Here is a 24,192-nt window from a genome sequence, read left to right on the forward strand (position 1 = left end):
TTTCACACAAACAATGTTTGCGACCATTCCTCCTCCGGCCTTATTTAAATGCTAATGAGAGCAGTGATGCAGAAGAGTCTCCCTGCAGGATCTCTCATTAGACATGAGAGGAGGCCGGGCAGGAGGGTTTGGGCACCAGAACCGGGAGGAAGCTGACCCCTGAGCTGCTGGGTCAGAGCTGGGAGGAAGAGGAGTGTGTGGTGAAGGGGAAGCTGATCTCCCGCAGGCCTCGGTGAACAGCCTGCTTTAGTATTCACCGACCACATCTCTTTACCACAGCACCGACATACCGAAGCCAGTGACAGAAAATGACTATAAAGTAAATTTACTGCCGGTGAGAACTGTTTCTGCTGCACTCCACAGCACCAGAAAAGCTCATTTATATCCACAAACAAGGCTGGAGAGCAGAGAGCTGCCCGGGGAGAGGGAAATGGTCCAGCTAAATGAAGGAGGACATGTCAGGGAGTGGGGGGAAAAAATGAGGAAGAGCCAAGGTGACAAAAGGTCAAACAAACTACCCCTGTCCAGGGCACATTTATTTTTCCACAAGAAACACACAAACATGCAACAAGGTCATCACAATTCAATAAAGACCGATAGATTAAGAAGCCCTTTATAGTTTAATCAATGTCTCTATGTCTTGCTTTTAGTTTATCTCATGTTCTCTGTGTGAACCATTTTAAATAGCAATATGTAGACACTGCTTAAAATCAAACCACAGAAATCATGATTTGAAAATGTCAATTAAAATGGGCACTTAAAATGCAAAACATTCAGATGTTTTACATGTCAAAAGAGTGAGGCGAGCAGCCAAACGCTGCCTCTTTCCTCATCTCCGTAAATCAAACCTGAAAGAGGAAAAAACCTTTCTAACTAACTGGAGAAAGATGCAAAACCACAGTGCTAAATCACCAGAACACCTGGGCGATATCTCTAAAGAAGCTATGATGTTTTCAGACGCAAAAAGCAATTCATTGTCAATAAACCTGCTCACAGTTTGGTTAACATGCACCTCTAGGAGAACATTACTGTATCTTTAAAGGACATGAACCTAAGATTTGTTTACGTGACGCACACTCAGCACACGTTCACCCACACGCGCACTGACAAACAGATACAAACATACAGTATATCCACACAAAATGTTAAGGTATCATTTCGAGAGAGAGAAGTACAGTTTGCAGCTGACGCTATGTGAGAGTACAACTGTAAATACCTCATATGTTAGGAAAAGTGATTTCATTCTTTATCCCACTTCTCGTTAAATGGAAAATGTTATGGAATGAATCATAATAAGAGTAATACAGCAATGTAATATTTTTTATAGACAATCATTATTCAAAAAAAGACATCAAAAATATATGTTTTCTAATACATAGCATGTGGACATCCTCGGATTGCAACCCCTTTGTTTAGAAACCTGGAGGTAGGCACCCCATAAAGAAAACATCCATTGTCATAAACCAAAAAACAAAACAAAAAGGTTAGCCTTCTTGCTACACATAACTCATGTATAATATCTTAAAAATAGTAAATTGCATAAACACCACCTCTCTCTTTCTTCATCAGACAAATACCACACCATGTTTTATTAATCATTCCCATATAAGTCTGTACACACCTGAAAAGTCTAAAGGGCCTGCATCGTTCATACAACAAGGCCGACACATGGAAAGGAAAAGTCAAAGAAGCAAACATTTGGATTTCTTTAGTTAATGAAACTTCACTCAACATGGAAAAAGTTCCCTGAAAGATTGAAAGCATCCTCTCTTGCTGTCCTGGATTATAAAGGGACTCAAAAAGGTTGTGAAGGAGAAAGCTTGAGATGGAACTAGCCAAACAAAGACTGTTATTAACACCTGGGTGAAAACCGAGCTAACAAATACTTTTAGCTGTTTGCTTTAGCCTGTGCAGGTGCCAGAAAGTTAAAGTACACCGAATACTCATAAAAGTGGTTCAAAGTCGAACAGCAATCAACGAGGATGATTGATGCTAATAGTTCATTCTAATTTGGTGTAACCCTTGAAAGTTCAGCTAACATCTGAGCCAACTAGCATACATGGCCAGCTAGCTTAAACATGAAGCTAGATAATTCTTATGAAGAATTATGAAATGTTTAATATGAAGAATTGAATAGCTAGTTCACAGCTTATGTCTTAACCAACTAGCCAGCATTGCTTGCTAGCTTAAACGTTAGTTAATTTTTCTGAGGAGTTTAACCCTTTAAAAGCTAGTTCACAGCTATCGTCTAAACCAATTAAAGACAATTGCTAGCTAGCTTAAACGATAGTTATGAAGAGTTTAACCCTTTAGTTCACAGCTAATGTCTTATGAAGAGTTTACCCTACAAATAGCTAGTTTACAGCTAACTTCTGAGCCAACTAGCATACATAGATAGCTGGCTTAATTGTTTCCCTCTTAAAGATCTTTACTAGCTTGAGCTCATTTACAGCTAATGTCTAAGTCAAGTTCTATACATTGCTAACTATCTTAGATGTTTGACAGGCATTGGTAACAAAAATACAAAAAAACCTCAATTAAACAACCAAAACTGCTCTACTGCTCACTTTTGGAGGAAATGTGTGTTCATGTAAAACCTAGAACAAGAAGAAAATAATTAGTGGACGATTGAGAAAATAGGTTTAAAGGGCTTTTAAAAATTGTATTCAGTGTATTTAAGTGTTCAATCCGTTGCTCCGGTCGGCTAAAACAAACACTAAGAACCATTTGTAGCTTGTGATTAACCCAGGCGTGCACTGTTTTCACCTTTAGACTGAACAAAAATTGCTGACTGCATCCATTTCCATGTTCTGGTCAAGTAGAAAAAGAGAAATTGCCCATTTGTGGAGGGGGACGGCCATCTTCATGCTGTTAAAGCTCCCCCACCGATAATAAAGACACATTTACTGTATTTATTGGAGTCCCACTGGGATCAACTACACAGATTCTACATTAAGGTAACGACAGCAGCATACGCTAAGACTACTTGTAATATAAGACGTCCATAACATGTCGTACATATTTCAACAGTCCCTGACATACTGACAAATTCACCTTTGCCAGATTTTATGTATTCATGTTAACATGTGCCTGTGTATAGATATGTGGGCCAGTCTGTATATTTTTATATTTTCTATATAGAAGAGTATAAAAATAAATTAAACTTACACCATCGACTCAAATTGAGCTTGAATTTAAAGGTATATCATGTCTGCAAATGTATATTATTTATATTTTTCAAAGCACTGCAAGCCAGTTTATAAACACCAACTAAAAAAAGACAGATTTAGTTGCAATTTAAGACATTTTTCTAGAAATAAAACGACCGATTAAACAAAACTGTTGCACCAGCGTGCAATGGAAGACTATGATTCTCTTCAAAATTAATCTCCCAGCTGGGTGCCCACACCATAAACGTTACATCCACACCCCCCTCATTAAAATTGATCAGATATATTTATAGAGAATTATGCAGCACTGGGTTAATCTTTTATCTCAGAGTAAAGAAACTCGAAGATCTTCACCAAGGACCTTGAAAATCTCCAGCTCACAGGCATAAAATCTGAGGAGGGAAAAGCCGGACAGTGTTCGAAAAAGTGGTTCCCAGCTAACAGCATAGGACTCATTAAATTCTTAAATTAAGTGCCCGATGAATGTTAAGAAGTTAAGAAGGGGCGAGGCCATACATCAGGATCGGCCCTTACAACTCTGAGCTCAGGGAATAAGATGCTTCACTGCTCGCTATACATGCAGCCGAGCTCTGTGCTCTGCTTACAGCAAACAAGCTCACAAGAGACTTGTAGATCGCAGGCGAGCAGGAGCGCTGCCCGAGACGCGTCTCCAGAGACAAACTGTTGGTGTTTGAAGGAGGGACGTCCATCTGTGAGGACCGTGTTCAGCTTTTCTCCTCAAGAAGAGCCAGCAAATTAATGCCTCAGAGCACGCGATCGCACACTCGCTGCTCATGTATGGCCAGCATGATGGATCGTGCCAATGCCGGGGGTTCGCTCCAACAGGGAGGAAATGAATGCAGGGTTTATATTCACAGAGGTCAGCGTCATCAGTGTGTCAACAAAACAAATGAGTTTAACCTTGGAGCGTGGCAAACCTCAGCCTTTCAAGTCACAACAACTGGTAACAAGCCTCAAACTGACTGGTAAGATGCCTGTTTCATCTATTTCACGCCTCCTCTCTTTGACTGTCTGCAAGGTTAACCGTACAACATACGTTTATTACCCAACACTACATATTTCAGCAGCCTTATAGCTCCTTCAAATCTGCTTCATGCACCACAGAACACACTTCCTTTTGACGGAATGACTGACCTAAGGTATCGGGGGTGGAATTGTCATTGATTCAATTTAATTCTCATCGCCAAAGGGCCCAAAATCCTCACTTTGAAATCACAAAAAACAAGTTTCACCACTTAATACAGGACAAGTATTAATTTCAAGAGAAAAAAGGGGGGAAAGAAATATTTAGGATTCATCCAGAATGCTGAAATTCTCATAAATTTCTCTTCACAATATCAAGCAACAACTGATCTATTGACACCTCACCCTATCGCAGAAATTTGCCCAACATTGAATATGCAGCGTTAGTCTGGGCCATGCATTCTGGAGTTCAGCATTTATAAATATGCCTTTGTATAGTTTTGGGCCCCTCGATATTTTTCTCCAAGTGCAGAGGAACAGCTTCTGTTTGAAGCTATCGACATCAAGATCAAATTCTCACCTTGTGACGTAATTTTCCCTGTGAGAAAATTTGGCATGAACACAACATGCTCAAGGTATGAATCAAGAGACAGCAGGGGGGAGATCTTAGGTCATACAAATCAAAGAATTGATTATAACCGTGTCGTTTATTTTGCTTCCTTTCCTCTTATGCCGCCACTTCTGCAGGGTGTATTCTTTGTGGGGAGTAAAGAGTTGTCAGCTGCATGTTGGAGCCTGCCATGCAGAGTCCCATTTCTCTGTGAGACAGCGAGGGATGATGAGTTATGGTTCCTGTGTACCAGGACGACATCAGTCCTTCAGGTTGTCCTCGCCGACTCCCTGCGCCGACAGCTCCGTCATGACGTTGTCCAGGTAGTTGGGGTCGGGGTAGCCGTGGCCGGTCAGGTTGGAGCCGAATTCTGTCTTGTGGTGAATCTCGTTCCACACCACTGTGTCCGACTCGCCCGTGGTGCTGGACGTGCCGATGGTGAAGATGAGGCGACGGTCCCAGGCCATGATGAGCAGCTTCAGGACCTCGAGAGACAGAAGAGGTCGGAGAAGGAAGTTATTATTACTCCTCTATAGCAAGAAGAAAGACTTACAGACCACCTGCAGGACTAGTTATGTCCATAAAGTTGTAAAAAAATAGAAGCACAGACAGAAGAAAGAGCAGAAACAATGTCCCCACTGAGGAAAGAACCTCTGGAATACATACAGTTTCTTTTGCCTGTAAAGCTTTTGTATTTACCTTCCTGCCTTTCTCGTTGTCGGGGAGGTAGCAGTGTCGAGGAAACCCTCTCGCACTGAACTTCTTCCCGGGGTTCGGGTGTTCATTGGTCTGGATAAAATGTCAAAACAAAAACAAACATTACAACTCCTTCTCTTCCAATTACGACTTAATTGTGCAGCAAATGTCAACGGCACCCGCAGGACGAGCTTTAGTGTTTATGATGCTTACAATGGCCCTTGGTGTGAATAATCTGAGAGATATGATCCTGTAAATATCCAACTATCTCTTGAAATGTCATATTTAGAAAATTGCTTTTGGTGCATGACTGATTTAATCCTAATCTGCAACCTTGTAACTTTTCCTGCACCCTTGTCAGATTACCCCCTATCTTTTTTCATTAATACATATACGTAGTTACAGTTGCCTTGACATGACACGTTATGCACAATCCCTTTAGTGCCTTTCCTGCATCTATTAGGTCACATTTTTATTCATTGACTGTCTTTCCTTCTTTCTTCATTGGGATGTACATAGACCACCGACACAGCAGTGCAAAGCAGAGGAAAAAATAGTGAATTTATATTGAATTTTGTCGGTTATGCTCTCAGGCAAGTTAATTCTCACCCATTTGGTGACTGTAACTAATATACTACCTCTTTCCTTTGTCTAATAAGTCCATTACTGAGCAGCCTGAGGAGAAAGAGAGAGAGCAGGGGACCAACAGAAATGGTTCCTGGAAATCGTGCTGCTGTGCAGACCTGAGTGGTCAGGTGACCCCCGCGGTTCTCTGTCCCCCCGGGACTCTAAGCCGGCTCCTCTGGTGGGAAAAGGTCAGTTTATTGACTCTATTAAAGCTCCTCTCAGCAGTCAGGATGAAATATGCGACCTTCTCATCTCACGGACACAAAGCCAGGCTACAAAACAAGCTCTCCTCTCCACTGCAGATGTGAAATGTACATTGACATTCAAGGGATTAAGCCCAGTTATTGTAATGTTTAAAACCTATTACTTTATTTGATATAGTATACTTTAGATCACGGATTAATTACAGCAAATTAACAGATGATAATTTGTCATTTTCCGTATATAACTACAGTGTGATCCCTTAAAAAGGTGTTTCCTGTTTGACTTCCACAGCTACAACACCTCTCCGTCCTGCACAAACAGCCAACCGTCAGACATAAGCCGATAAGCAGCAGGTGTAGAAAGGGCACGGATTTACAGAGGAGAGACAGTGGATCAGGGCACAAAAGCAGCATGGTGGATTTAGTGAAGGTTTATGGCTCTGACCTGGATCCCAGCAGGAATGTCGTAGACAATGCGGATGGTTTTGGAGTCGGGGTAGCCGGGCAGGCAGTGGGGGATGACGTGGTACTCCATCTTCCCAGGAGGCTGCGTGCCGGTTTTCTCCCCATAGATGGTTTTGCATGTTGGACACTGAAGACTGCCATCCTGGTTTGAGAGTTAATAAATATAATCTGACATCAATGAAACAATAAGACCACATGAGATCACATTTACTGCCTGATGTTGTTTTGCTTTAAAGGGTTAGTTCACCCATTTTACTAATGCCTTGTTTCAACTTCAACTTTTTTTGAGTTTTTAAAGTATTTTCAGATATTTGTCTCTAAATTCTGCATTTACCAGCAAACGTGTAAACAAAGCAGCACAAATCCATATATAATACAGTAGTTAACAATGAGGGGTCTGCTCAGGTAGTGATCGACTTATATACAGTCTATGTGATGAACCAAAAGATTATTGTAACCTATCTCTTTAGTTCTGCAGCTCCCTGCAGATATACAGAATGTTTTTCCTACTTTTAGTTGTTTTGCTTTTCCTAAAGCTCCTGTGAGGAGTTTATTGCTGGTGATGAAACAGGCTGAAATGAGTTCTGATGTCTCTGTATGACCTACAAAAGCAAACCAGACCATCAGCGACAAGATTGATTATTTCTATATAGTTATTTTTAATGCCTGAAACTGCTGGCAGGGGGGTAGGTGTCAGATGAAGCGATTAACTGCACGCTGCCTTTGTTCACATTTTCCAGGGCAAGTGAGTGATACATGACTGTTAAAAGCAGGATGAGATTTTTTGTTAGAAACCACCACCAGCATGCAGGCAAATCAGCAAACAGATAAGAGGTACGGCTTTGTCCACAGGGGGCGCCAAAATCAACACAAACGAAAGTTCCTCACAGGAGCTTTAACACATTCAATGCTTGGGTTCATCAACCTCATTTCATGCAGCTGTTTTCTGAAGAAATAAATCAATATAAACCAATGCAGGCTAATTACCCAGCAAAAAACTATTGAGTTAACCAAGTGTAAAATTTAGCGGCTAATTCCTTGTGAGCTGGTGGAGACCAAACCAGAGCATTAAGAGGAGATTCATCCGGTCGCTCAAATCAATAACTATTTCTAATGTCGCTCTTTATCTACTGAATGTTTTAATACAATTAAGGTAAAAGACATCAACTCAACATGTTCTTTTTTCATGTTTGAACAAAGTGTCCTCGTCCCTTTCTACAGAATGTTGCACTAAAAACAAGAATCCCAAAGAACTGTTTACAGCGTGGTTTGATGATTATCTAGAGAAATACAGATATTGTTCTCGGAAACCTGCTGATATATGCCTTCAAATGTTGTCTTTAATGTTTTGATGCACACAACAGGGGGTGAAAGCAGAAGTTTCAAAACATTAACTAGTGAAACCACAACTATCTATATGACTTGAAACTACTAGCGTTGATATTCATGTGATCTAGCCTTTAAAAGGAAATGATAAATTGATTTGACACAATAAGTCCAACTATTGCTGCCAATTCAAAGCTTAATCCCAAGGTTTTTGAAGATGTTTCACCTCTCATCCGACATGTTGCTTTCAATGTGAATCTTCTGCATTAGCAAGCAGGACATTTGTATTTCCTGCAGGTAAACTGAACTGAGCAGAATCTATAACAAGTATTGTGCTCGGGACAGATCTGACTGATCTAATAAAACTATATGAGATCCCATCTGTGTCCAACAATATTAAAGCCTGATCATCTGCCAGTGCCGTGCAATACAGTCAAGCTGTGAAACGTTGTGAGTTTATAATTTGAGCTTGAGTGACATCATAACAGCGCCTGGCTCACAAGCTTTTACCCACCTTATTGCCATTGTTGTACATGGCCACCAGGCACAACAGATGGTACATGTGCCCACACTTGCCAAGTTTGCCCACCAGCTCTGGCTTGATGCCTTTGTGCTGCAGGACGCCTTCGTAGCCGGATGACATGACCAGCCTCTCCATGCAGATGGTACAGTCCTGGAATAGCCGACAAAAATACCTCAGCTGCCATTCTATATGTGTATCTATGAGACTTTCACACTTGGTTAGGAGAACGAGTGCATTTTTTGGGCAGGAAACTTTTGTGTCATTTTCGTACCTCATCTGGCGCCACTTTAATCTTCTCTGTGTATCTTCTCACTACGTCCTCTGGGTTTTTCCCTTTTCATGGGATGATTCATAAGAGAGGAGCAGAGAAGAGATTAAATGACCATCAAACAAAACTTACCACTTCCTCACACCCACATATCACATGCAAGTAGAGCTGTTACGATTCAGAGTATTGGAAATGTCTCCAATGCGACCTAAAAACAGGGATCATGTATTAGCGAGTACACCAGTTGCGCAATCCAGTGCATTAAATGAATAGCACCCCAACAAGCCTAATCAATAATAATATATATTATGGCTGCCACTAGCAACTACTGTTGCAGAGAGGAAAACAGGAACTGATTTCTGGTTAATCATCATGTGAAAAAAAAGAGATGTGAGATGCTAGCAAAGAGTGTAGCGTTAGGCTAAGCTACCAAGTGTTAAACCGTTTGTTTTCCCGTCACATATTTTAAAGCTGTTTTTTATTTTTTTTATTTAACACAATAAACAGGTTAAAAAAAAGAAAATAAGGCACTTTCACTTTAAAAGTCAGGGCTTTTAAGAAACTTTTTGGCGGACACAGGATGTCAGGAGGGCTGCATGCTGAGCTAATGTTAGCCTAGCTTGTTTCCAGGTGCTCAGCTAGCTTCTAGGTTAGGATTCCCTCAGTGAAAAGAGCCAGGCCATAAAAAATGGGCGTAACCCTGTGTTATCATTAATGTTTACTTCATGAGGCATCTTCAGTTTTGTAGATCTCTCTGTCCTAGCCTTCAGTTTTTGCGTCCTTTAACCTTTCTTGCTCTCTCTCTGCTGTCTCGTCTCTTCTTTTCTCCTGTAAACAGACGGACGTCAAATTCTTTCAGCGAATTGATCTGATAACAGTTTGTACTCCAGATTGTGTGATTAGAGCCGAATCCCTAGCAACTGTCTGTTCTTCATAACAACGGTCTGTTATCGAGAAATAACAGACCTTGGAATGCCGTAATTAACCAATCAGAATCAAGTATTTAACACAGCCGTGTTTATAAACAGTATTATACACCTGATAAGAATATATACAGGTATATCTTGTATCACACTGACATCAGTGGGGTACTATTTAAATCTCTTGCTTGTCATTGAACACCAGATAATAACAGCTAGATCTTGATGGATGACAACCTTTCATCAGATTCGTGACCACTCAGGCCTGGGCGTCCTGTTAAAAGAGTGAGTTTGCGTGTAAACGAGTATGTAAGAGTATATCTATGTTTCTGATGTTGAAGAGGAGGTCACCTTCAAACTGACACATAACCAGCCATCCCTGCTTTCTCTGATAATCCCCGTGTGCAACCAGGCTAGTATGGCTGAGAGCACACCCGCAGCTTACACCCCTAATACGCTTAAAGGCAACCTCTTTTTCCCCCCGAGCCTTTGTTTGTTCATTTGAGGGACAGCCAGAGAACAGAGGAGGGTGAGCAGTGACAAGAGACAGACTGAGCAAAAATAAAAATGTTAGGGTCGGAAGAGGTAAGGAAAGACAGTGGAGCTATGAAGCGAGGGAGGGAGGAGAGGACACAAAGAAAGGAGGAGAAATAGAGACTCTGCTGGTTGATGGCTTCATTAGCAGGATGAAAAGGCTCTCTGACCTTTTTCCGTACAGGAAACAGAGCAGGACAAGTCTAAATCTCCCTGCAAGAGAAAAACACATTTCCATTCCCCTCACAGCTCTTCAGTATCTCTGAATATACGCTTCGTCTGCAGACAGCACACACAGGTGGCACATTTGGCTACTGCTTATTCCTGAATCCATAGTTTCACTGCGAACACAGTCGAGAAGGTCGATCACTTATAAGGATTTCTTTTTTGGAAAAAGAGCGATGCAGAGTTGGCCTTCTTTTTTTTGGACAGGTAGGTGCCTCAAACCGGGTAGGACAAGCTAACCGACAGTTAGCATGCTAGCGCAAAAGATAACCGGCAGTTAGCGTTCTAGCGCAATGGTAACTGGCGGTTAGTAAGCTAGCACAAAGGAAACCGTGATGCTGTCGGTGTTAGCTCGGTAGGGTGGGCGTGTTCTCGCACGGGAGAGTGAGAGTGAGCTTCTGGTGACGAAGAGTCCGGGAGAGGTCCAGTTTGAATGTGTCATTGACAAAATTAAAGGAAAAATCCAACTTATTATACCTTTAAGGTTGTTGAAATAACAGAATAACTTCCATGAAACAACTGCTACATTGAAACAACCTAAATATATATTCATTATTCGTTTTTTATTCTTCTTGACTGATCCCATAGACGCTCTAGGTTTCAGTAGAAATCACTTAGGATGGCTAGTGTAGCCTACAAATTGAATACATTTTCACTTCCTGTATTATTAATGCCTATTACATACTACAATCCTTGGCAGTAAATCTTCCCATCTCGCTTCCCGGTGAATTATAGCACCAACAGACAGGAAACATAAAGTGCTCTGAAGGGTTGAAATGGACAATCGCTGTGCAGTGATGGAAACGCAGCAGCCTCACTGATCAATTACAACAAAGACTCCCTCGGGAGGTCGACAGTTTCTGCGGCTTCCATCGACCAACGCTTGCTCAAACCCAACGCCGTCCAACTGAACAGCTGATCCCCTCCCACACTGGTCACACAACAGTCCCTTTGTTAATTACTTCCTTTTCAACTGCCTCTGTCAATCTGCATGTAGCATATACGATAATGTTACAGAAACACGGCTGCATTCGCTCATAAATCTGAACCAGCAGTCATCGTTACATTTTATAGCAGGTACAGGAATGCTTTCCTAACTAATTACCAGCTACCATGGGTGAGGTTAGATTTATTGTAATACCTATGGAGCTTTAATGGGGGGTATTTAAAAAACAATTACAGCCCCTTTGAACACAACAGAATAAAACAGCTTTGGTTTTGTTTGCCTGCTAAACAACAGATTTACAGACAGCTGATGGGGAAACATCCTGGAAAGCTTGGCAGGACAGAGAAAGTCTGCTGACTATCAGCGGCCTGTCTGTTCCTCTTCTCAGAGCATTCAGAAGTACTCACTCACACACTATAAAAACACAGTGGTAGTATTTCCTCCTCCTTTCTTCCTTCTATTTTACCTCTCCTCAGGTGCTTCTTCTTGGTTTTGCGGCGCATGCCGTTGATCCCCGGCACAGGCTTCATGTCGCTCTTGTTGATGGGGGGTGGGTGCAGGATGGGTTTAGGGGCTCTGGTCAGGCACACCGGCAGACCTGCAGCGCACATCAGGATACCTGTCATACCTGATGCAAATGAACAACACACACAGACATAGACACAAACAGAAGAGTGGAAAATAAGAACTGATTGTGTCTTTCAAGATCAATAAGAGCAGATTGTACACACTGAATGTGGTCTAACCTGCTAGTGCTGGGTGCACTGGTCCAGATCCAGTCAGGTTCTTTACGGGGAGAGCAGGAACCCTTAAAAGATAAAAATCATACATTCATTCAAGGTCATACTACCACCTCGAGTGGCCATCAGGAGACAGAGAGGTCGACAGGCAACAGATATTTAGAACCACTCATCTCCTCTGTGTGGCTAAGGTGCTTCATGTCGTGCCAGTCAATTATTTTGTTTTTAAAAAGCCACATCTATGCTTTTCAAATAATTAAACGACCCTGTGACCTCTAGCAAATTGTCCCCGATTGTTCCTCCCTGCCTGTTAGGTCACAAAGCAGCAGCTCGTCCCGCTCTGTATGCCATAAAAAACACTCAAGTTAAAATGTCACATGTGCTCCACCGCGGAGAGGGAGACAAATGCGATGGGATGAGACAGTTTGACTCATGAACAAAGCACTGCAGCAGAGCCTGATTCAGGGTGACATTTGGAGAGGCTGGAGTTCGTGGCAAACACAGACGACAGAGACAGTTGACTTGCGAACTCTTCAAGATCTGTGGAGCAGAGCGGAAAGAAGCGCTCCGGGCTTTAATATGAGCATAAAGCCTGTGAGTCTGCTTTCAGAGAGACAGAGCCTTAATACAACAAGCTTCACACACAAAGGAAACTATTTCCTCTCTTTAGGATCAAAGTAAGGCTCAGCAAACTTAAGAAACTATAATCAACCTAACTGAGTCATTTGATGAAGAAGTCTGGTTTATTTACACTACCAGAGCAATCAATAATAACAAAGTAACAAAGTATTTTTGAGTCTAAAAAAAACAAAAAACAAAGCAGAGTCAAAACAAAGCAGAGCAATTAGCATCTTAAGAGCTGGTGGAGACCAAAACAGAGCTTAAAGGAGGAGAATACTGCACCTCAGGAAACATCAAATTGTATATTACTTCCGCTGGATATGTAAATAAGCAACTGATTGCTAACATGTCTGCCACTTGAACTTAACAAGGTGATAATAGCTTCAATGTTTTGAAACCAGGAAGTCCCTGAGGGTCATCAAGGACACAACACACCCTCACAACAGCCTGCTCTCCCTGCTGCCCTCAGGTGGGAGGGACAGGTCCCAGAAGGCACACACCAGCAGACTGACGGACAGCTTCTTCCACCAGGCCATCAGCCTTTTCAACCAGTCAACTACCTGTGCAATACCCTCACGAGAATGTGCAATACTTCTCTCTTGAATGTATAGTCCTCTGACATACTTGTACGATATATACTTGTAAATATTTCTAAAATGTCCTTATTATTATTACTTTTATTTTGTTACGGTTTCGTTACTGCTTCCTTAATAGTATTATTTATTATTTTTTTAATTATGTCTCTATTTTTAATGTTCACCCTTTCTCATCAGAGCGTCCCAGGTTAAGTATTTCACAATAAACATCTTGAATCTTGAATCTTGAAACCTACATTGCTTCAGTCTAGTATATCATTAGCACCAGCCTGATGAGATGTTTCAAGGCCTAAGTAAGAATGATTTAAAAACATAACATATGGAGGCACAGGTTTAGCTAAAGGGCACGGCCCATCTACAAGCCCTTTTTACACTGCAGCTCCGCCTCAGCGCTGTAACAAAGCTCCACCATCATGCCGCCTTTGCCATTTTAAATTGAGCGAGCGATGCTGGCGTATAAAGCTGCTTCAGTGTGGGTTTATACTTTATATTGCAGTTCGGCGTTGCGGAAGTGAAACCCTGCCGGCTCCGCTGTTTACACTGACTCTGTTTCACCTCTGGTACTACCTCCGATGTCGGCTCAGAGGCGGAGCGACTTCGCCCCACCATTCCACCTCTGTGCTTTTTACAAAGAAGACGGGCGTAACACTCTCTCTTTCCTATATTTCCTGTCACTCTTCACTGTCTTATCGAAAAAAGGCCAAAGGCCCAAAAGTTATTTGCCAGCATATTCAAACTGTAAATATTTTCAGAAGAACTTAGATCAGACTTTAACTCTGACTCAAGGCAGATGGCTGTTCAGTATGAGTCTGGTTCTGCTCGAGGTTTCTGCCTGTTAAAAGGAAGTTTTTCTTACCAATGCTGCCAAATGTTGCTAAGTACTGCTCATGGTGGAGTCATGTTGGGTCTCTCTAAATAATATAAAAAAAGAGTACAGTTTAGACCTGCTCTTTTTGTAAAGTGTGAGATAACTTTATAAATAAAATTTGATTTTAAAATTTGATTAGATTTGATTAGACTTTGAAGTTGGGTTGAATGTCACTCACTGGCTGCTTGTGTAAAGTGTGGGCATCCTTGTAATATATAATGGATGAAACCTCTTAGGGAGATTGGTCGTAGACACGTTGACCACATTTTATATGAAGGTAGAGGCACCTGTTTGTATACAGCGATACCACTGCAGAAACGTTCAAAGTATGAAAGACACTCAAGTCATGTTCATCAGCTTTACCCTGGACCTAATGGTTAGTTCTCTCAGTTCATAATCCACACACACACACAGAACTGCATATGTACTTCTGTATCTCTCTGCTCCTTAATGATGTGCAACTCTTCGGCCCTGCAGCTCGCAGGCGTTTCACAGATCCGCATCAAGAGCCTGCTTTGATATTAGCGAGAGCCTCTGATCCTGTGCCAGGGGAAGCCCTTCAATAAGCTGAGTGCAATAACAAAAAGGGACACGCGGCCTGGCTCAGCCTGATGTGTCCTACTGCATTAGTGGGAGGGACTTCAGACACACTCTGTCTCACTATAGCACACCAGAAACCAGCATCACGAGACCCATGCTGTGTGTAACACTGATGTAAGTCAGAATAAATAAAGTACAGCAACTTGCAGGTGTGATCAACATCTTATGTCAGGATGTTGAAATCAGGGGTGTAAAACCACAACAGGCAATTTATGCAGCAGAATTTCTACTGTCAATCAAAGACTACAGCGACTGCTTTCACACCTTCAACCACAGCGAGCGGGGGATTCAGGGGTGAACTCATCTGCTGCAGTCAGCGCCTGTAAGTAAGACTAACCAGTGGATACTTCACAGCACACAGCTGACCATCACTCAGTGAAAGCATCAGTTTGAGTCAGAGAGCTGCAGGTGAATCCGTCTCATTGGTTCAACCATAGACTGTTTAAAGATGGACGACATGACAGCTACCTAAAAGTGAAGCCTTAACATCTCTATCGCCCCCTGCTGACTGGCTGCAGTATAGGTCATAAAGCCCGCCTCCTCCATGTTAACAGATTGGATACGAGTCAAACTATAAAATCTAAATACATTTTTATCAAACATGGTTTCTGTCAGTATAGTTAGTTCTTATCATGCTGATTTACGTCCAAGTGTTCATTTTTTTGTTTAGTTTTAAATGATGCTGTAAAAAGGATGATTGACAGCTCTGTTGACAAATACAGCTCCTGCAGCCGATCAGTTCCTGATTAGCAGATTAGAGGAGGAACGGCAAGAGGAGACGTACCTAAAACAATCACTACAGTCATTGAAGTTTACATACCTGTGAACATTAACCTAAGACCAACACAAGAAGCTGTTCTGCTGTTAAACACGCCGACATGAGGGATCTTTGCAGTTTTTTTCAGTAAGTTACATGTGTGTTTTGGTTAGTTCAAGTCTACTGTCTAGTTAGTCTACTGTGCAGACTCTAGCTCCAAATGTGCAAGATGGCAGCGCCCGCTTCTGGGGGTATTTTGGCTTCATTTTTATACTAAGAGAGGAAAGGAAAACGATGAAGGCAAAAAAAATGACTCACACAAAATAAAAAAGCCAAATGTGATCTGGTGAATCAGAATCTGATACTCGATATAAACAAACAAGATGCTGCTCAGAGGAAGGGCTCCTCCTTAATTCAAACAAGCACTCAGGCCTAAATCTAATCAAAACTCTCTATGAACAAGATGCCTCGGTTTATGAGTGCATGTGTAATTTAGGTTGTTCACAGAGAGCGCTGTGATCAAACAAATCATTTTCATTAGGAGGAGAAACAACACAAGAGCCCTTAGCACCATCTCATTGTGCGCAGCCTGCACGCTCTGCACAAACGACACAGTCCTTTAAGCACACAGTGCAGAGGATCTGTCGAGGATCCATAACATACCATTCATTCTGAACGGCTTTCATCTTTATTGCTTTACAATTCTAGCAAAGATCTCTCTATCAGACAAAGAGCTTAAAGCATGCTCAATATGCAACGTTCATGAACCAGCTGTGCGATTCCTCCATCAGCACCGAACAACCAACCGCAGCTACTGATCATTATCTGCTCGACTTTACATAACAAGCTAATACACTTATCTAAACTGTTTACGGTTGATTTCTACAGACACAGATAGATCCACATCTTGCAAGAAATTTTCCGTTGAGCTGTACCTCATTATTTCAGTAAGGTTTGACATTTCTTGTCTGTGCACTGCAAAATGTTCATGCACATAACTGGGCCCTTAAACAGCCAGTCAACCTGCAGCGCGTGTGTGTGCTGCTCCATCCTGCACGCTAAACTTTTTCTCTTTCCTTGTCATTCTAGAAATGTGCACCTCTGCAGGCACTGACCCTGTCCGTCCTGGCTGCGCCTCGAGCGCCCAAGGTTTAAGACACCTCCTCACACTCTGCTGACAATCCTTAATGCTACATGACTTTAGGGGTTTAACTCCGGCTTAAACTCTTCACTTTTCGTCCTCATTTCTTCCCCTCTCTCTGATCCATTTTGTCCAAAAACACCACTTTTCCAATCGTCATTACCTCAGTTTTCTGTTAAAATCTATGCGGAGAGCATCCAATGATCCCTCGGCTGCGTTGGCTCGTGCTCAGACCGTCCGAACAATCAGCATCAGTGTTAACACGAGCATTTGCCTTCCCACCGCAACACTGCAGCTCCAGGGCGTCATTTTTCTCTTCCTTCTGTCCTGTGTTTACTCCTTTTGTCCCTTCTGTCCGTCTTTGCATGAAAAAACCTTCACTAGAGGACAGAAGTGTGTTAAAAAATACTGCTGAGGATTTTCCTGTGGTGGCATCTTTCACCTAAAGCTGTCATTTGTGACCTCAAACCAATGCAATTAAGTGATAAATCCAGCCCCCTACATACCTGACCCATTAACACCACATTAATTACGGCCCCCTGTCAGATCAGGGTACGAGGGTCACTCTCCCTCCTCCGTCTCCTGCTCACTATCATCCTGAGAGGATCTCCAGCCTGTCCCGAGGCCTTAATCAGACTCAGAACGATGTGATTCCCCACACAGAGAGACCACATTAGGCCTAGTTAGGAAAGTGCTGACGGAGGTCTAATATCTCCTCATCTGTTTATTATGCACAATAAAGACAGAGAGAGGGGGGTTGCAGGGAAGGAACTCCAGGAGTGCTTAATTGCATATTGATGCGTGTAGCAGGAAGCAGAGGCAAATCCTACCTCTTGTTACTCTGATGGGAGAGTTACAACTGCACCTGAAATGCCCTTCCGGAGAAGCAGTAACGACATCAGGAATTTCCAAGCTGCATCAGTTCGGTCCAGATGAGCTGTCATGATTTATTCATTAATTTCAATATTAATTTTTTCTCTGGTGGCGAGTGGCAGAGCGGAGCGGAGCAGCAGCCTACTGAGGGATAATGATCTCTGCACCCGACACTCCAGAGCCCTGCAGTCACAACCGAGGCGAGCGGTTTGAGACACAAGGAGCTCGTAAACACAGCCAATGACAGCGTGCGCAAAAACACGCACAGGCTTCTTTCTGCCTCTAATGTTCAAACTGTCTCCATGCATGTAAAATAATCCTGACTGAAAACACGCAGAGCAGATCTTAACTTAATTCAATACAAATGTGCATCAAAAAAAGGGCACTAAAAGAAGCGGTCTGACGGACAGACAAGATTATTGCTCTAATAATTCTACACATAAATCTCTTTATCTTCTAAGCAGATGAATAATTTAATTCTTATTTCTCCATGTAACCCAAGAAATGTTACATCCAGAGACTCTGGTTTATCCATCCATCCATTATGTATATCCATATATATCTTATCCTGTTCAGGGTCGAAGGGGGCCGGAGCCAATACCAGCTGTCATTGAGCAAGAGGCGGGGTACACCCTGGACTGATCACCAGTCAGTCACAGGATTGACACAGAGAGACACACAACCTTTCAGGCTCACACTCACACTTACGGGCAACTTAGAGTCACCAGTGAACCTAACGGAATGTCTTTGGACTGTAAGAGGAAGCCGCAGTACCCGGAGGGAACCCACGCATGCACAGGGAAAACATGCAAACTTCACTATGTCCGAACCGGGGTTTGAACTAGGAACCTTCTTGAACTAGGCAACAGTGTTAACCACTGCACCAGCCCACTTAAATGTTTTGCCTTTATTTATAGGACAGCTGAAAAGACACAGGAAATGTTGGGAGGAGAAAGTCGGGGATGACACGCACCAAATGATGGGCAGGCTGGGAGTCGAACCTGCAATCAGTGCGTTGAGGACTGACGCCTCCGTATATGATCTACCAACCGAGCTAAACCAGCGCCCCACATTTCATTTAATGTTAAAGCTGCTGTGAGGAACTTTCAGTTTGTGTTGATTTTGGCGCCCCCTGTGGACAAAGCCGTACCTCTTATTTCTTTGCTGATTTTATCCTGGACATGCTTAAGTGGTGTTTTTTAACAATGGTAAATGTAAAGCAGCGTGCAGTTAACTGCTTCCTCTGACACCTACCCCCCCGCCAGCAGTTTCAGGCATTAAAAATAACTATATAGAAATAATCAATCTTGTCTCTGATGGTCTGGTTTGCTTTTGTAGGTCATATAGAGACAACAGATGTAATTTCAGTCTGTTTCATAACCAGATAAAAACTCCTCACAGGAGCTTTAATCGAGATATTTCATAGGTTGGAATGCCACCTAAATGTTTATATCGTGCTTAGAAATGCTATTTAGCAGGGGAGGTGATGTAAAGTGTTAGATAATGCTATTATAATGTATAATATCACTTTAACGCTTCCTTTCTAAACAGAAAAGTCACTCTGTGGCTCTAGCTTCTACAATTATAGGTTTTCCTTCTTTCTCTATTTTATCTGTGTAAACTGAACTTTGTAGTCCAAACTTTTTGTCCAACTGATCAAGAAAATAACCTGCAGATAAATCGCTAATGTAAATGATCCAAAGCTGCAGCCAAATTGTTACTTATCTAACAAATAGTAAGGTAAAGAACAGGCGACACACAGTACAGTGTTTCCCTGTCACAGGCACATGCAACAGTGTGAATAATGTGTGAGCTCGATATTCAAAAACAAATCTACAGCAGCCTGCATGACAAACCGCAGGTCTTCAGCTGGTCACATGTCAGCAGGTCACATGTCAGCAGGTTGTGATATAGTGAGCCGTGTCATCCGGTAATAAGATAAACTGATGTGTTTACCAAACCAGCAGATGGTGCCACTTCTAATATATGTGCACATAAGACAGACGTGAAGCAACACAAGCCCCCCACCACCATTTATAGCCGACAACATGCGGTTTCTTCAGACAAAAAGATCAATATTTAAACTGCAGGCTTCATCTTCAGTGATACACGGGTCATAAAAACACATATAGAGCTCACACAAAGATGAAATCAATCATATGCTCGTGTATTTTTTTTAAATCAAAAGTATTTAAGAATCAAACCAGAATGAATATAAACTTAGAGAGGGTGTTTGTGAACGTAAAGCAGCAACATAAACTCATGTAAACAAGCCTCACTGTGCCAAATACCTTCCGTGCACCCAGCACCGGTTATATTAGGGTGTGGGTGTGTGAAAAACAGATCTGATGTTTGACTTTCTGTGTGGGTTCCTCTGTTATCTGTCTGCAGCACGCTTGTGGGAATTTACGAGGGAGTTCACATTTCAGTTTGGGGCGCGTGTGTTTGTGTTTGTGAGCTCTCATGTCCTGCTGCGTGTACGTTAACCACACTCATCCTGTGTGTCAAGCCACTCGCCTGGGAACCGACGCATTCCGCCTCACCCCCCTGTCTCTTCCTCTCTCTCGCTCTCGCTCTCTCTGTCTCCGCAAAAACCCTTTTGCGCTGCGAGGTGAAAGAGTTACAGTTCATCCACAGCTCCACGCGCAGCTGAGCTTTCACTGAATTCTTAAAATACTAAAGAAACATCGTCCTACGCTGAATTTCTCTATACAGAAACACATCTGAAACAAGGTCACGGCCTTCCATGCCCGACATGTTTCCTGTCAGTGACACAGAATTAGGCCACAGAAAGTGAAAGTGCCGGGGTGAAGGACGGTAATAATCAAAAATGCAGTAAGTGTGTCTCTCCCCATGAGCAGAGAGAATAAAATGGAATCAAATTAGATCAGGAGAGGGTTTATTTTAGTAAAAGAAAGCAGGATAGGGGGGCTGAAGTATCGGTTACAACGCGAGGCACACTTCTTTTTCCTCGGCTCCTTTCGCTGAATCGCTCTGAGGTCACAGCGCTCTGCTGAAGCTCCCATTTTTCCTTGATCCATTATTCATTCTTCCCCAGTGGAGCTCTGCCTCCGTGGCAAATAGGTTTCCACAGCTACACCAGAGCCCGCTTCACATGCCGCACCATACACATAAAACAAAGACACACACACACGCGCAGCGATCCGGATATTCCACGCACAACGTCAGATTTTTTCACATCCCATGACACAACGGCCACATCGTACTGATTGTAACAAATGAGGTCAAAGCAGAGGCAACAGAATGATCAGAGGAGCTGCAGTATTTCACGCCTATTGGGGCCAACATAAGCTTATTACAGGGAAGTAACCATAGCAAACACACATATAAAAAGGACGGGGGTTCGGGCAAAGAAGTATCAGAAGGACCCAAGGCTTTTTCCTGCACATCCATTGATCAGCACATTAACAAGAGGAGTCATAAATCAGCAGAGGGAGAGGAGAGAAGATGACACAATACAGCAGACACATGCAGGATGAAGCTTTGTGGAGCAGACAAGCAGCAACAGAGATTGTCTCCTTGCTTTTTATATCCTTTCAGTGCCGCAGCTGAACTGTAAATTTAGCTAAATCTGAGCATTAAAAAAATGGCTGCTGCAGGCTCCAGAACTACAAAATAAGGGGAATGCATGATTGCAAACATCATTACCCAGGTGGGATGGCTCCTCTGGCCGTGCCCATGGAAATGCGCTGCGTGCCCGGCCGGTTCAGGTTGTTCTGTCCGTTGATGGTGAGAGCGTGGTGGCCATGGGCGGATGAGAGAGACGGCATCACGGGGGAACAGGGGAAGTTGGCAGAGGAGAGCGGTAACTGCACCTGTTCAGCTTTGGCGTGCCCACCTCCTGCACTTATGTTGTTGTTGTTGGGGCCGGAGGAGGCGGATGTCGGCGACCAGAGGGAGGTTCCAGCGAAGGTGTTGCTCTGCCGCACCACACTGAGGGTTCCTGGACCGCCCGGGTTGCCCGCTGTCCCTCCATAGACTTTACGCCTCTGAGAGGCCAGGATAGCGTTAGAGGCTGCTCTCGTGCTGTTGACCAGGATGCACTGCTGGCAGGAGCAGGGCTGACCCGAGCTCGCTCCCACCGGCCAGGACTGCGACTTGGGGATGGATCCCATGATGAGCGGGTAGGCCAGGTCCATGCGTCTCCGCAGGCGCCGCTTGCGCTGACTCTGCCGGTTGGTCTGAGACATGCTGTTGAAGTCGATGAGGTAGCAGAAGCCCAGAGAGGTCAGATCCAGCCAGGGGTGCTGCTTCTCGTAGGCGTTCTGGATGGTGACGCAGATCTCCATGTCGTACGGCGTCCACGAGCCGTTGTCGTTCTCCCATTCCCAGACCACGCCTTTCCCAGGGGCGGACGACGGCTCGTAGAAGTTCCTCTGCACCGGTCTCATGGTCCCTGGAAGGACAGAGAGGAGAAGGAACATGAGGACAAACACTCTGCTAAAGCATTTCTATAACAAAATCCTGTGCAATATGCCGGACAGACAGGCATAAGACAGAGAACAAAACCTTCTGTGCAAAGGAATAGACAGAAAATGAATGTTTGCATTGTTCTTTGAAGGTCAGATTGTCCACGTTCTGCAGCTTTGACACCTCTGCAGATTCAAGTCCGTGGATCGATTTGTCCACAGAAAATCATTCTCATTTTAAAAGCTGTTTTGAATGAGAGGATTCTTATTAAATGAGTAAAGATTTTGTCGGTACGGCTTCACAAAGGCTTTCATTTCATTTCTTTTAATCTATTAACCTGTGATAGAAAAAGTTTGTCTTTGTAAATGAATGATTTTGTAAAGTGCAATAGAAGAATCACATGTGACATTAGCCTGAGGCAGGATGCAGTTTTAATGTTACTTTAGTTACAAGCTCATCAAGTCAGCTGAGGAGTGTTGAGACAGCAACCTGACCAGCAGCAGGAGATGAGGTCTAACACTTCACTTCCTGCCTGAGGGAACATGGTTGCAAACTGTAGCGTCAGGGGCTAAAGAGTGATACTAACATAAATTGTAACAAGCTGTGGTGCACACGCTGATAAAATCGCTTAAGAAGCTCAGGCTGTGCCTTCAGCTGCATGTGTCGTCTTGCAGGATCACAGATATCATACCTACAATCTCCTGCTATATCAATCTATTGTTCTGTGTGGAGACAGGAAGGTAGTTTTGCACCTCTGCCCCTCTGCTGATGGCTACTCCGCTCCCACCTCCATTATAACACAATTACTGTAGTCACATGGGAAATCAGGACACCTTAGCCTATCCATCTCCCTGCTGCACATCAGCGAGGGTATCCAGGCTCTCCGGCCAGCAGAGACCGCCAACCCCTCCATCCCCCACCTAATTTAACGGGTAAATGCACATCCCCCTGCCAGGGAGGACCGGGGTGATAATGGAGGGATGGGAGTGTGTGTAGAGGATGAATGAGTTTGGGAATGAGTACAGGGATGGTGGGCAGCGGTCTCCGCTCATCCTGCAGCCTGGTGCTGGCTCCGGAGAATCAAATGCATCAGCAGAATCAGCGAGTCCGACCTTGAGCCTCTGCTGCAGACTGCTGCTAAAGGACTCGGCTTGATGGCTAATTTCATTTGGAGCGGCTGAGAACCACACACACACACACACACGCACAGATGACTGCTCAGTGAGCCAGCTGCCTGTGTCTCTCACGTCTTCAGTCAGTCAGCCGTGCACAACTTCCTTTGCCAGTTGCATCCGTGCCTGCTCACAGCATGCTTGCGTGATTTCTTATATTTCAGATTTCAAAATAAAACACTCACTAATTTCCTGAAAGACATTTTCTTCTCGCGTTAAGTGTAGCAGAGGAAAGCTGTGCGATGGTGAGCCACAGGTCTGGACCCTTTTTCACTGCGGCTCATGTGGGACGCATTAGCTTCGACACTTTCAGCGCGGCTGCTTGTTTTCGGCCACGATCAATAGTGACACAGCTCTGCGCAGACTTGCTCAGTGGTTGGTTTAAGACAACTTTCATAAATATTTGAACATGTGGAGATGTTTTATTCCCAAGCATCAATTTAAACGTCTCAACTTTGGTGAGGAGAGATAAACAGTGTGTCTCTTTGAAAGCCCATTTGTACGGGTAATTGTTCACGAGATGAGAGCTCTGATGGAGTCTGATGGATGAAATGTGCTCAGCTGAAAGACTTCATATAAACAGTCCAGAGGGCTCGGAGAGATGTGTGTTTGGCAATCAGATTTCTACGGTGCAGCTAAAGTGAGGCGGGGACTGAAAATTGCTTAGCATTCATAGACCTAGCCAAAGTTTGGGTCTCCCATCCAGTCAAAGCTAAGCATCCAAGTTTCCAATCAATAAATACATTTGAAAATGATAGCCCTGTAAAGATTAAATGCTCATGATTAACAGCAGTCAAAGCAAATGATTAAAAATCATCCTCATACTTTTCATGAAGAGTTTCCCCCCTTAAAGAGCTACTTTACAGCTCACCTCTTAGCTAGCTAGCATACATGTT

General features: G+C 43.3%; 1 protein-coding gene across 1 annotated transcript in view; it reads right to left on the reverse strand.

The window, feature by feature from the left end:
* Positions 1 to 505: 505 nt before the first annotated feature.
* Positions 506 to 24,192, reverse strand: part of dtx1 (deltex 1, E3 ubiquitin ligase) — a 52,376-nt gene continuing 28,689 nt past the window's right edge. The window contains exons 3-10 of the mRNA XM_069682588.1: positions 21,363 to 22,110; positions 12,244 to 12,305; positions 11,964 to 12,125; positions 8,876 to 8,937; positions 8,596 to 8,754; positions 6,736 to 6,897; positions 5,464 to 5,553; positions 506 to 5,249 (exon numbers count right to left, since the gene is read on the reverse strand). Coding sequence (XP_069538689.1) covers positions 5,025 to 5,249; positions 5,464 to 5,553; positions 6,736 to 6,897; positions 8,596 to 8,754; positions 8,876 to 8,937; positions 11,964 to 12,125; positions 12,244 to 12,305; positions 21,363 to 22,110 — 1,670 coding nt within the window. The 3' untranslated portion in view covers positions 506 to 5,024. The remainder of the gene's footprint in view (positions 5,250 to 5,463; positions 5,554 to 6,735; positions 6,898 to 8,595; positions 8,755 to 8,875; positions 8,938 to 11,963; positions 12,126 to 12,243; positions 12,306 to 21,362; positions 22,111 to 24,192) is intronic.

Source organism: Semicossyphus pulcher, unplaced genomic scaffold, assembly GCF_022749685.1.
Source record: "Semicossyphus pulcher isolate SPU_LCO1_2020_fin unplaced genomic scaffold, fSemPul1.0.p SCAF_6, whole genome shotgun sequence".
Taxonomy (NCBI): domain Eukaryota; kingdom Metazoa; phylum Chordata; class Actinopteri; order Labriformes; family Labridae; genus Semicossyphus; species Semicossyphus pulcher.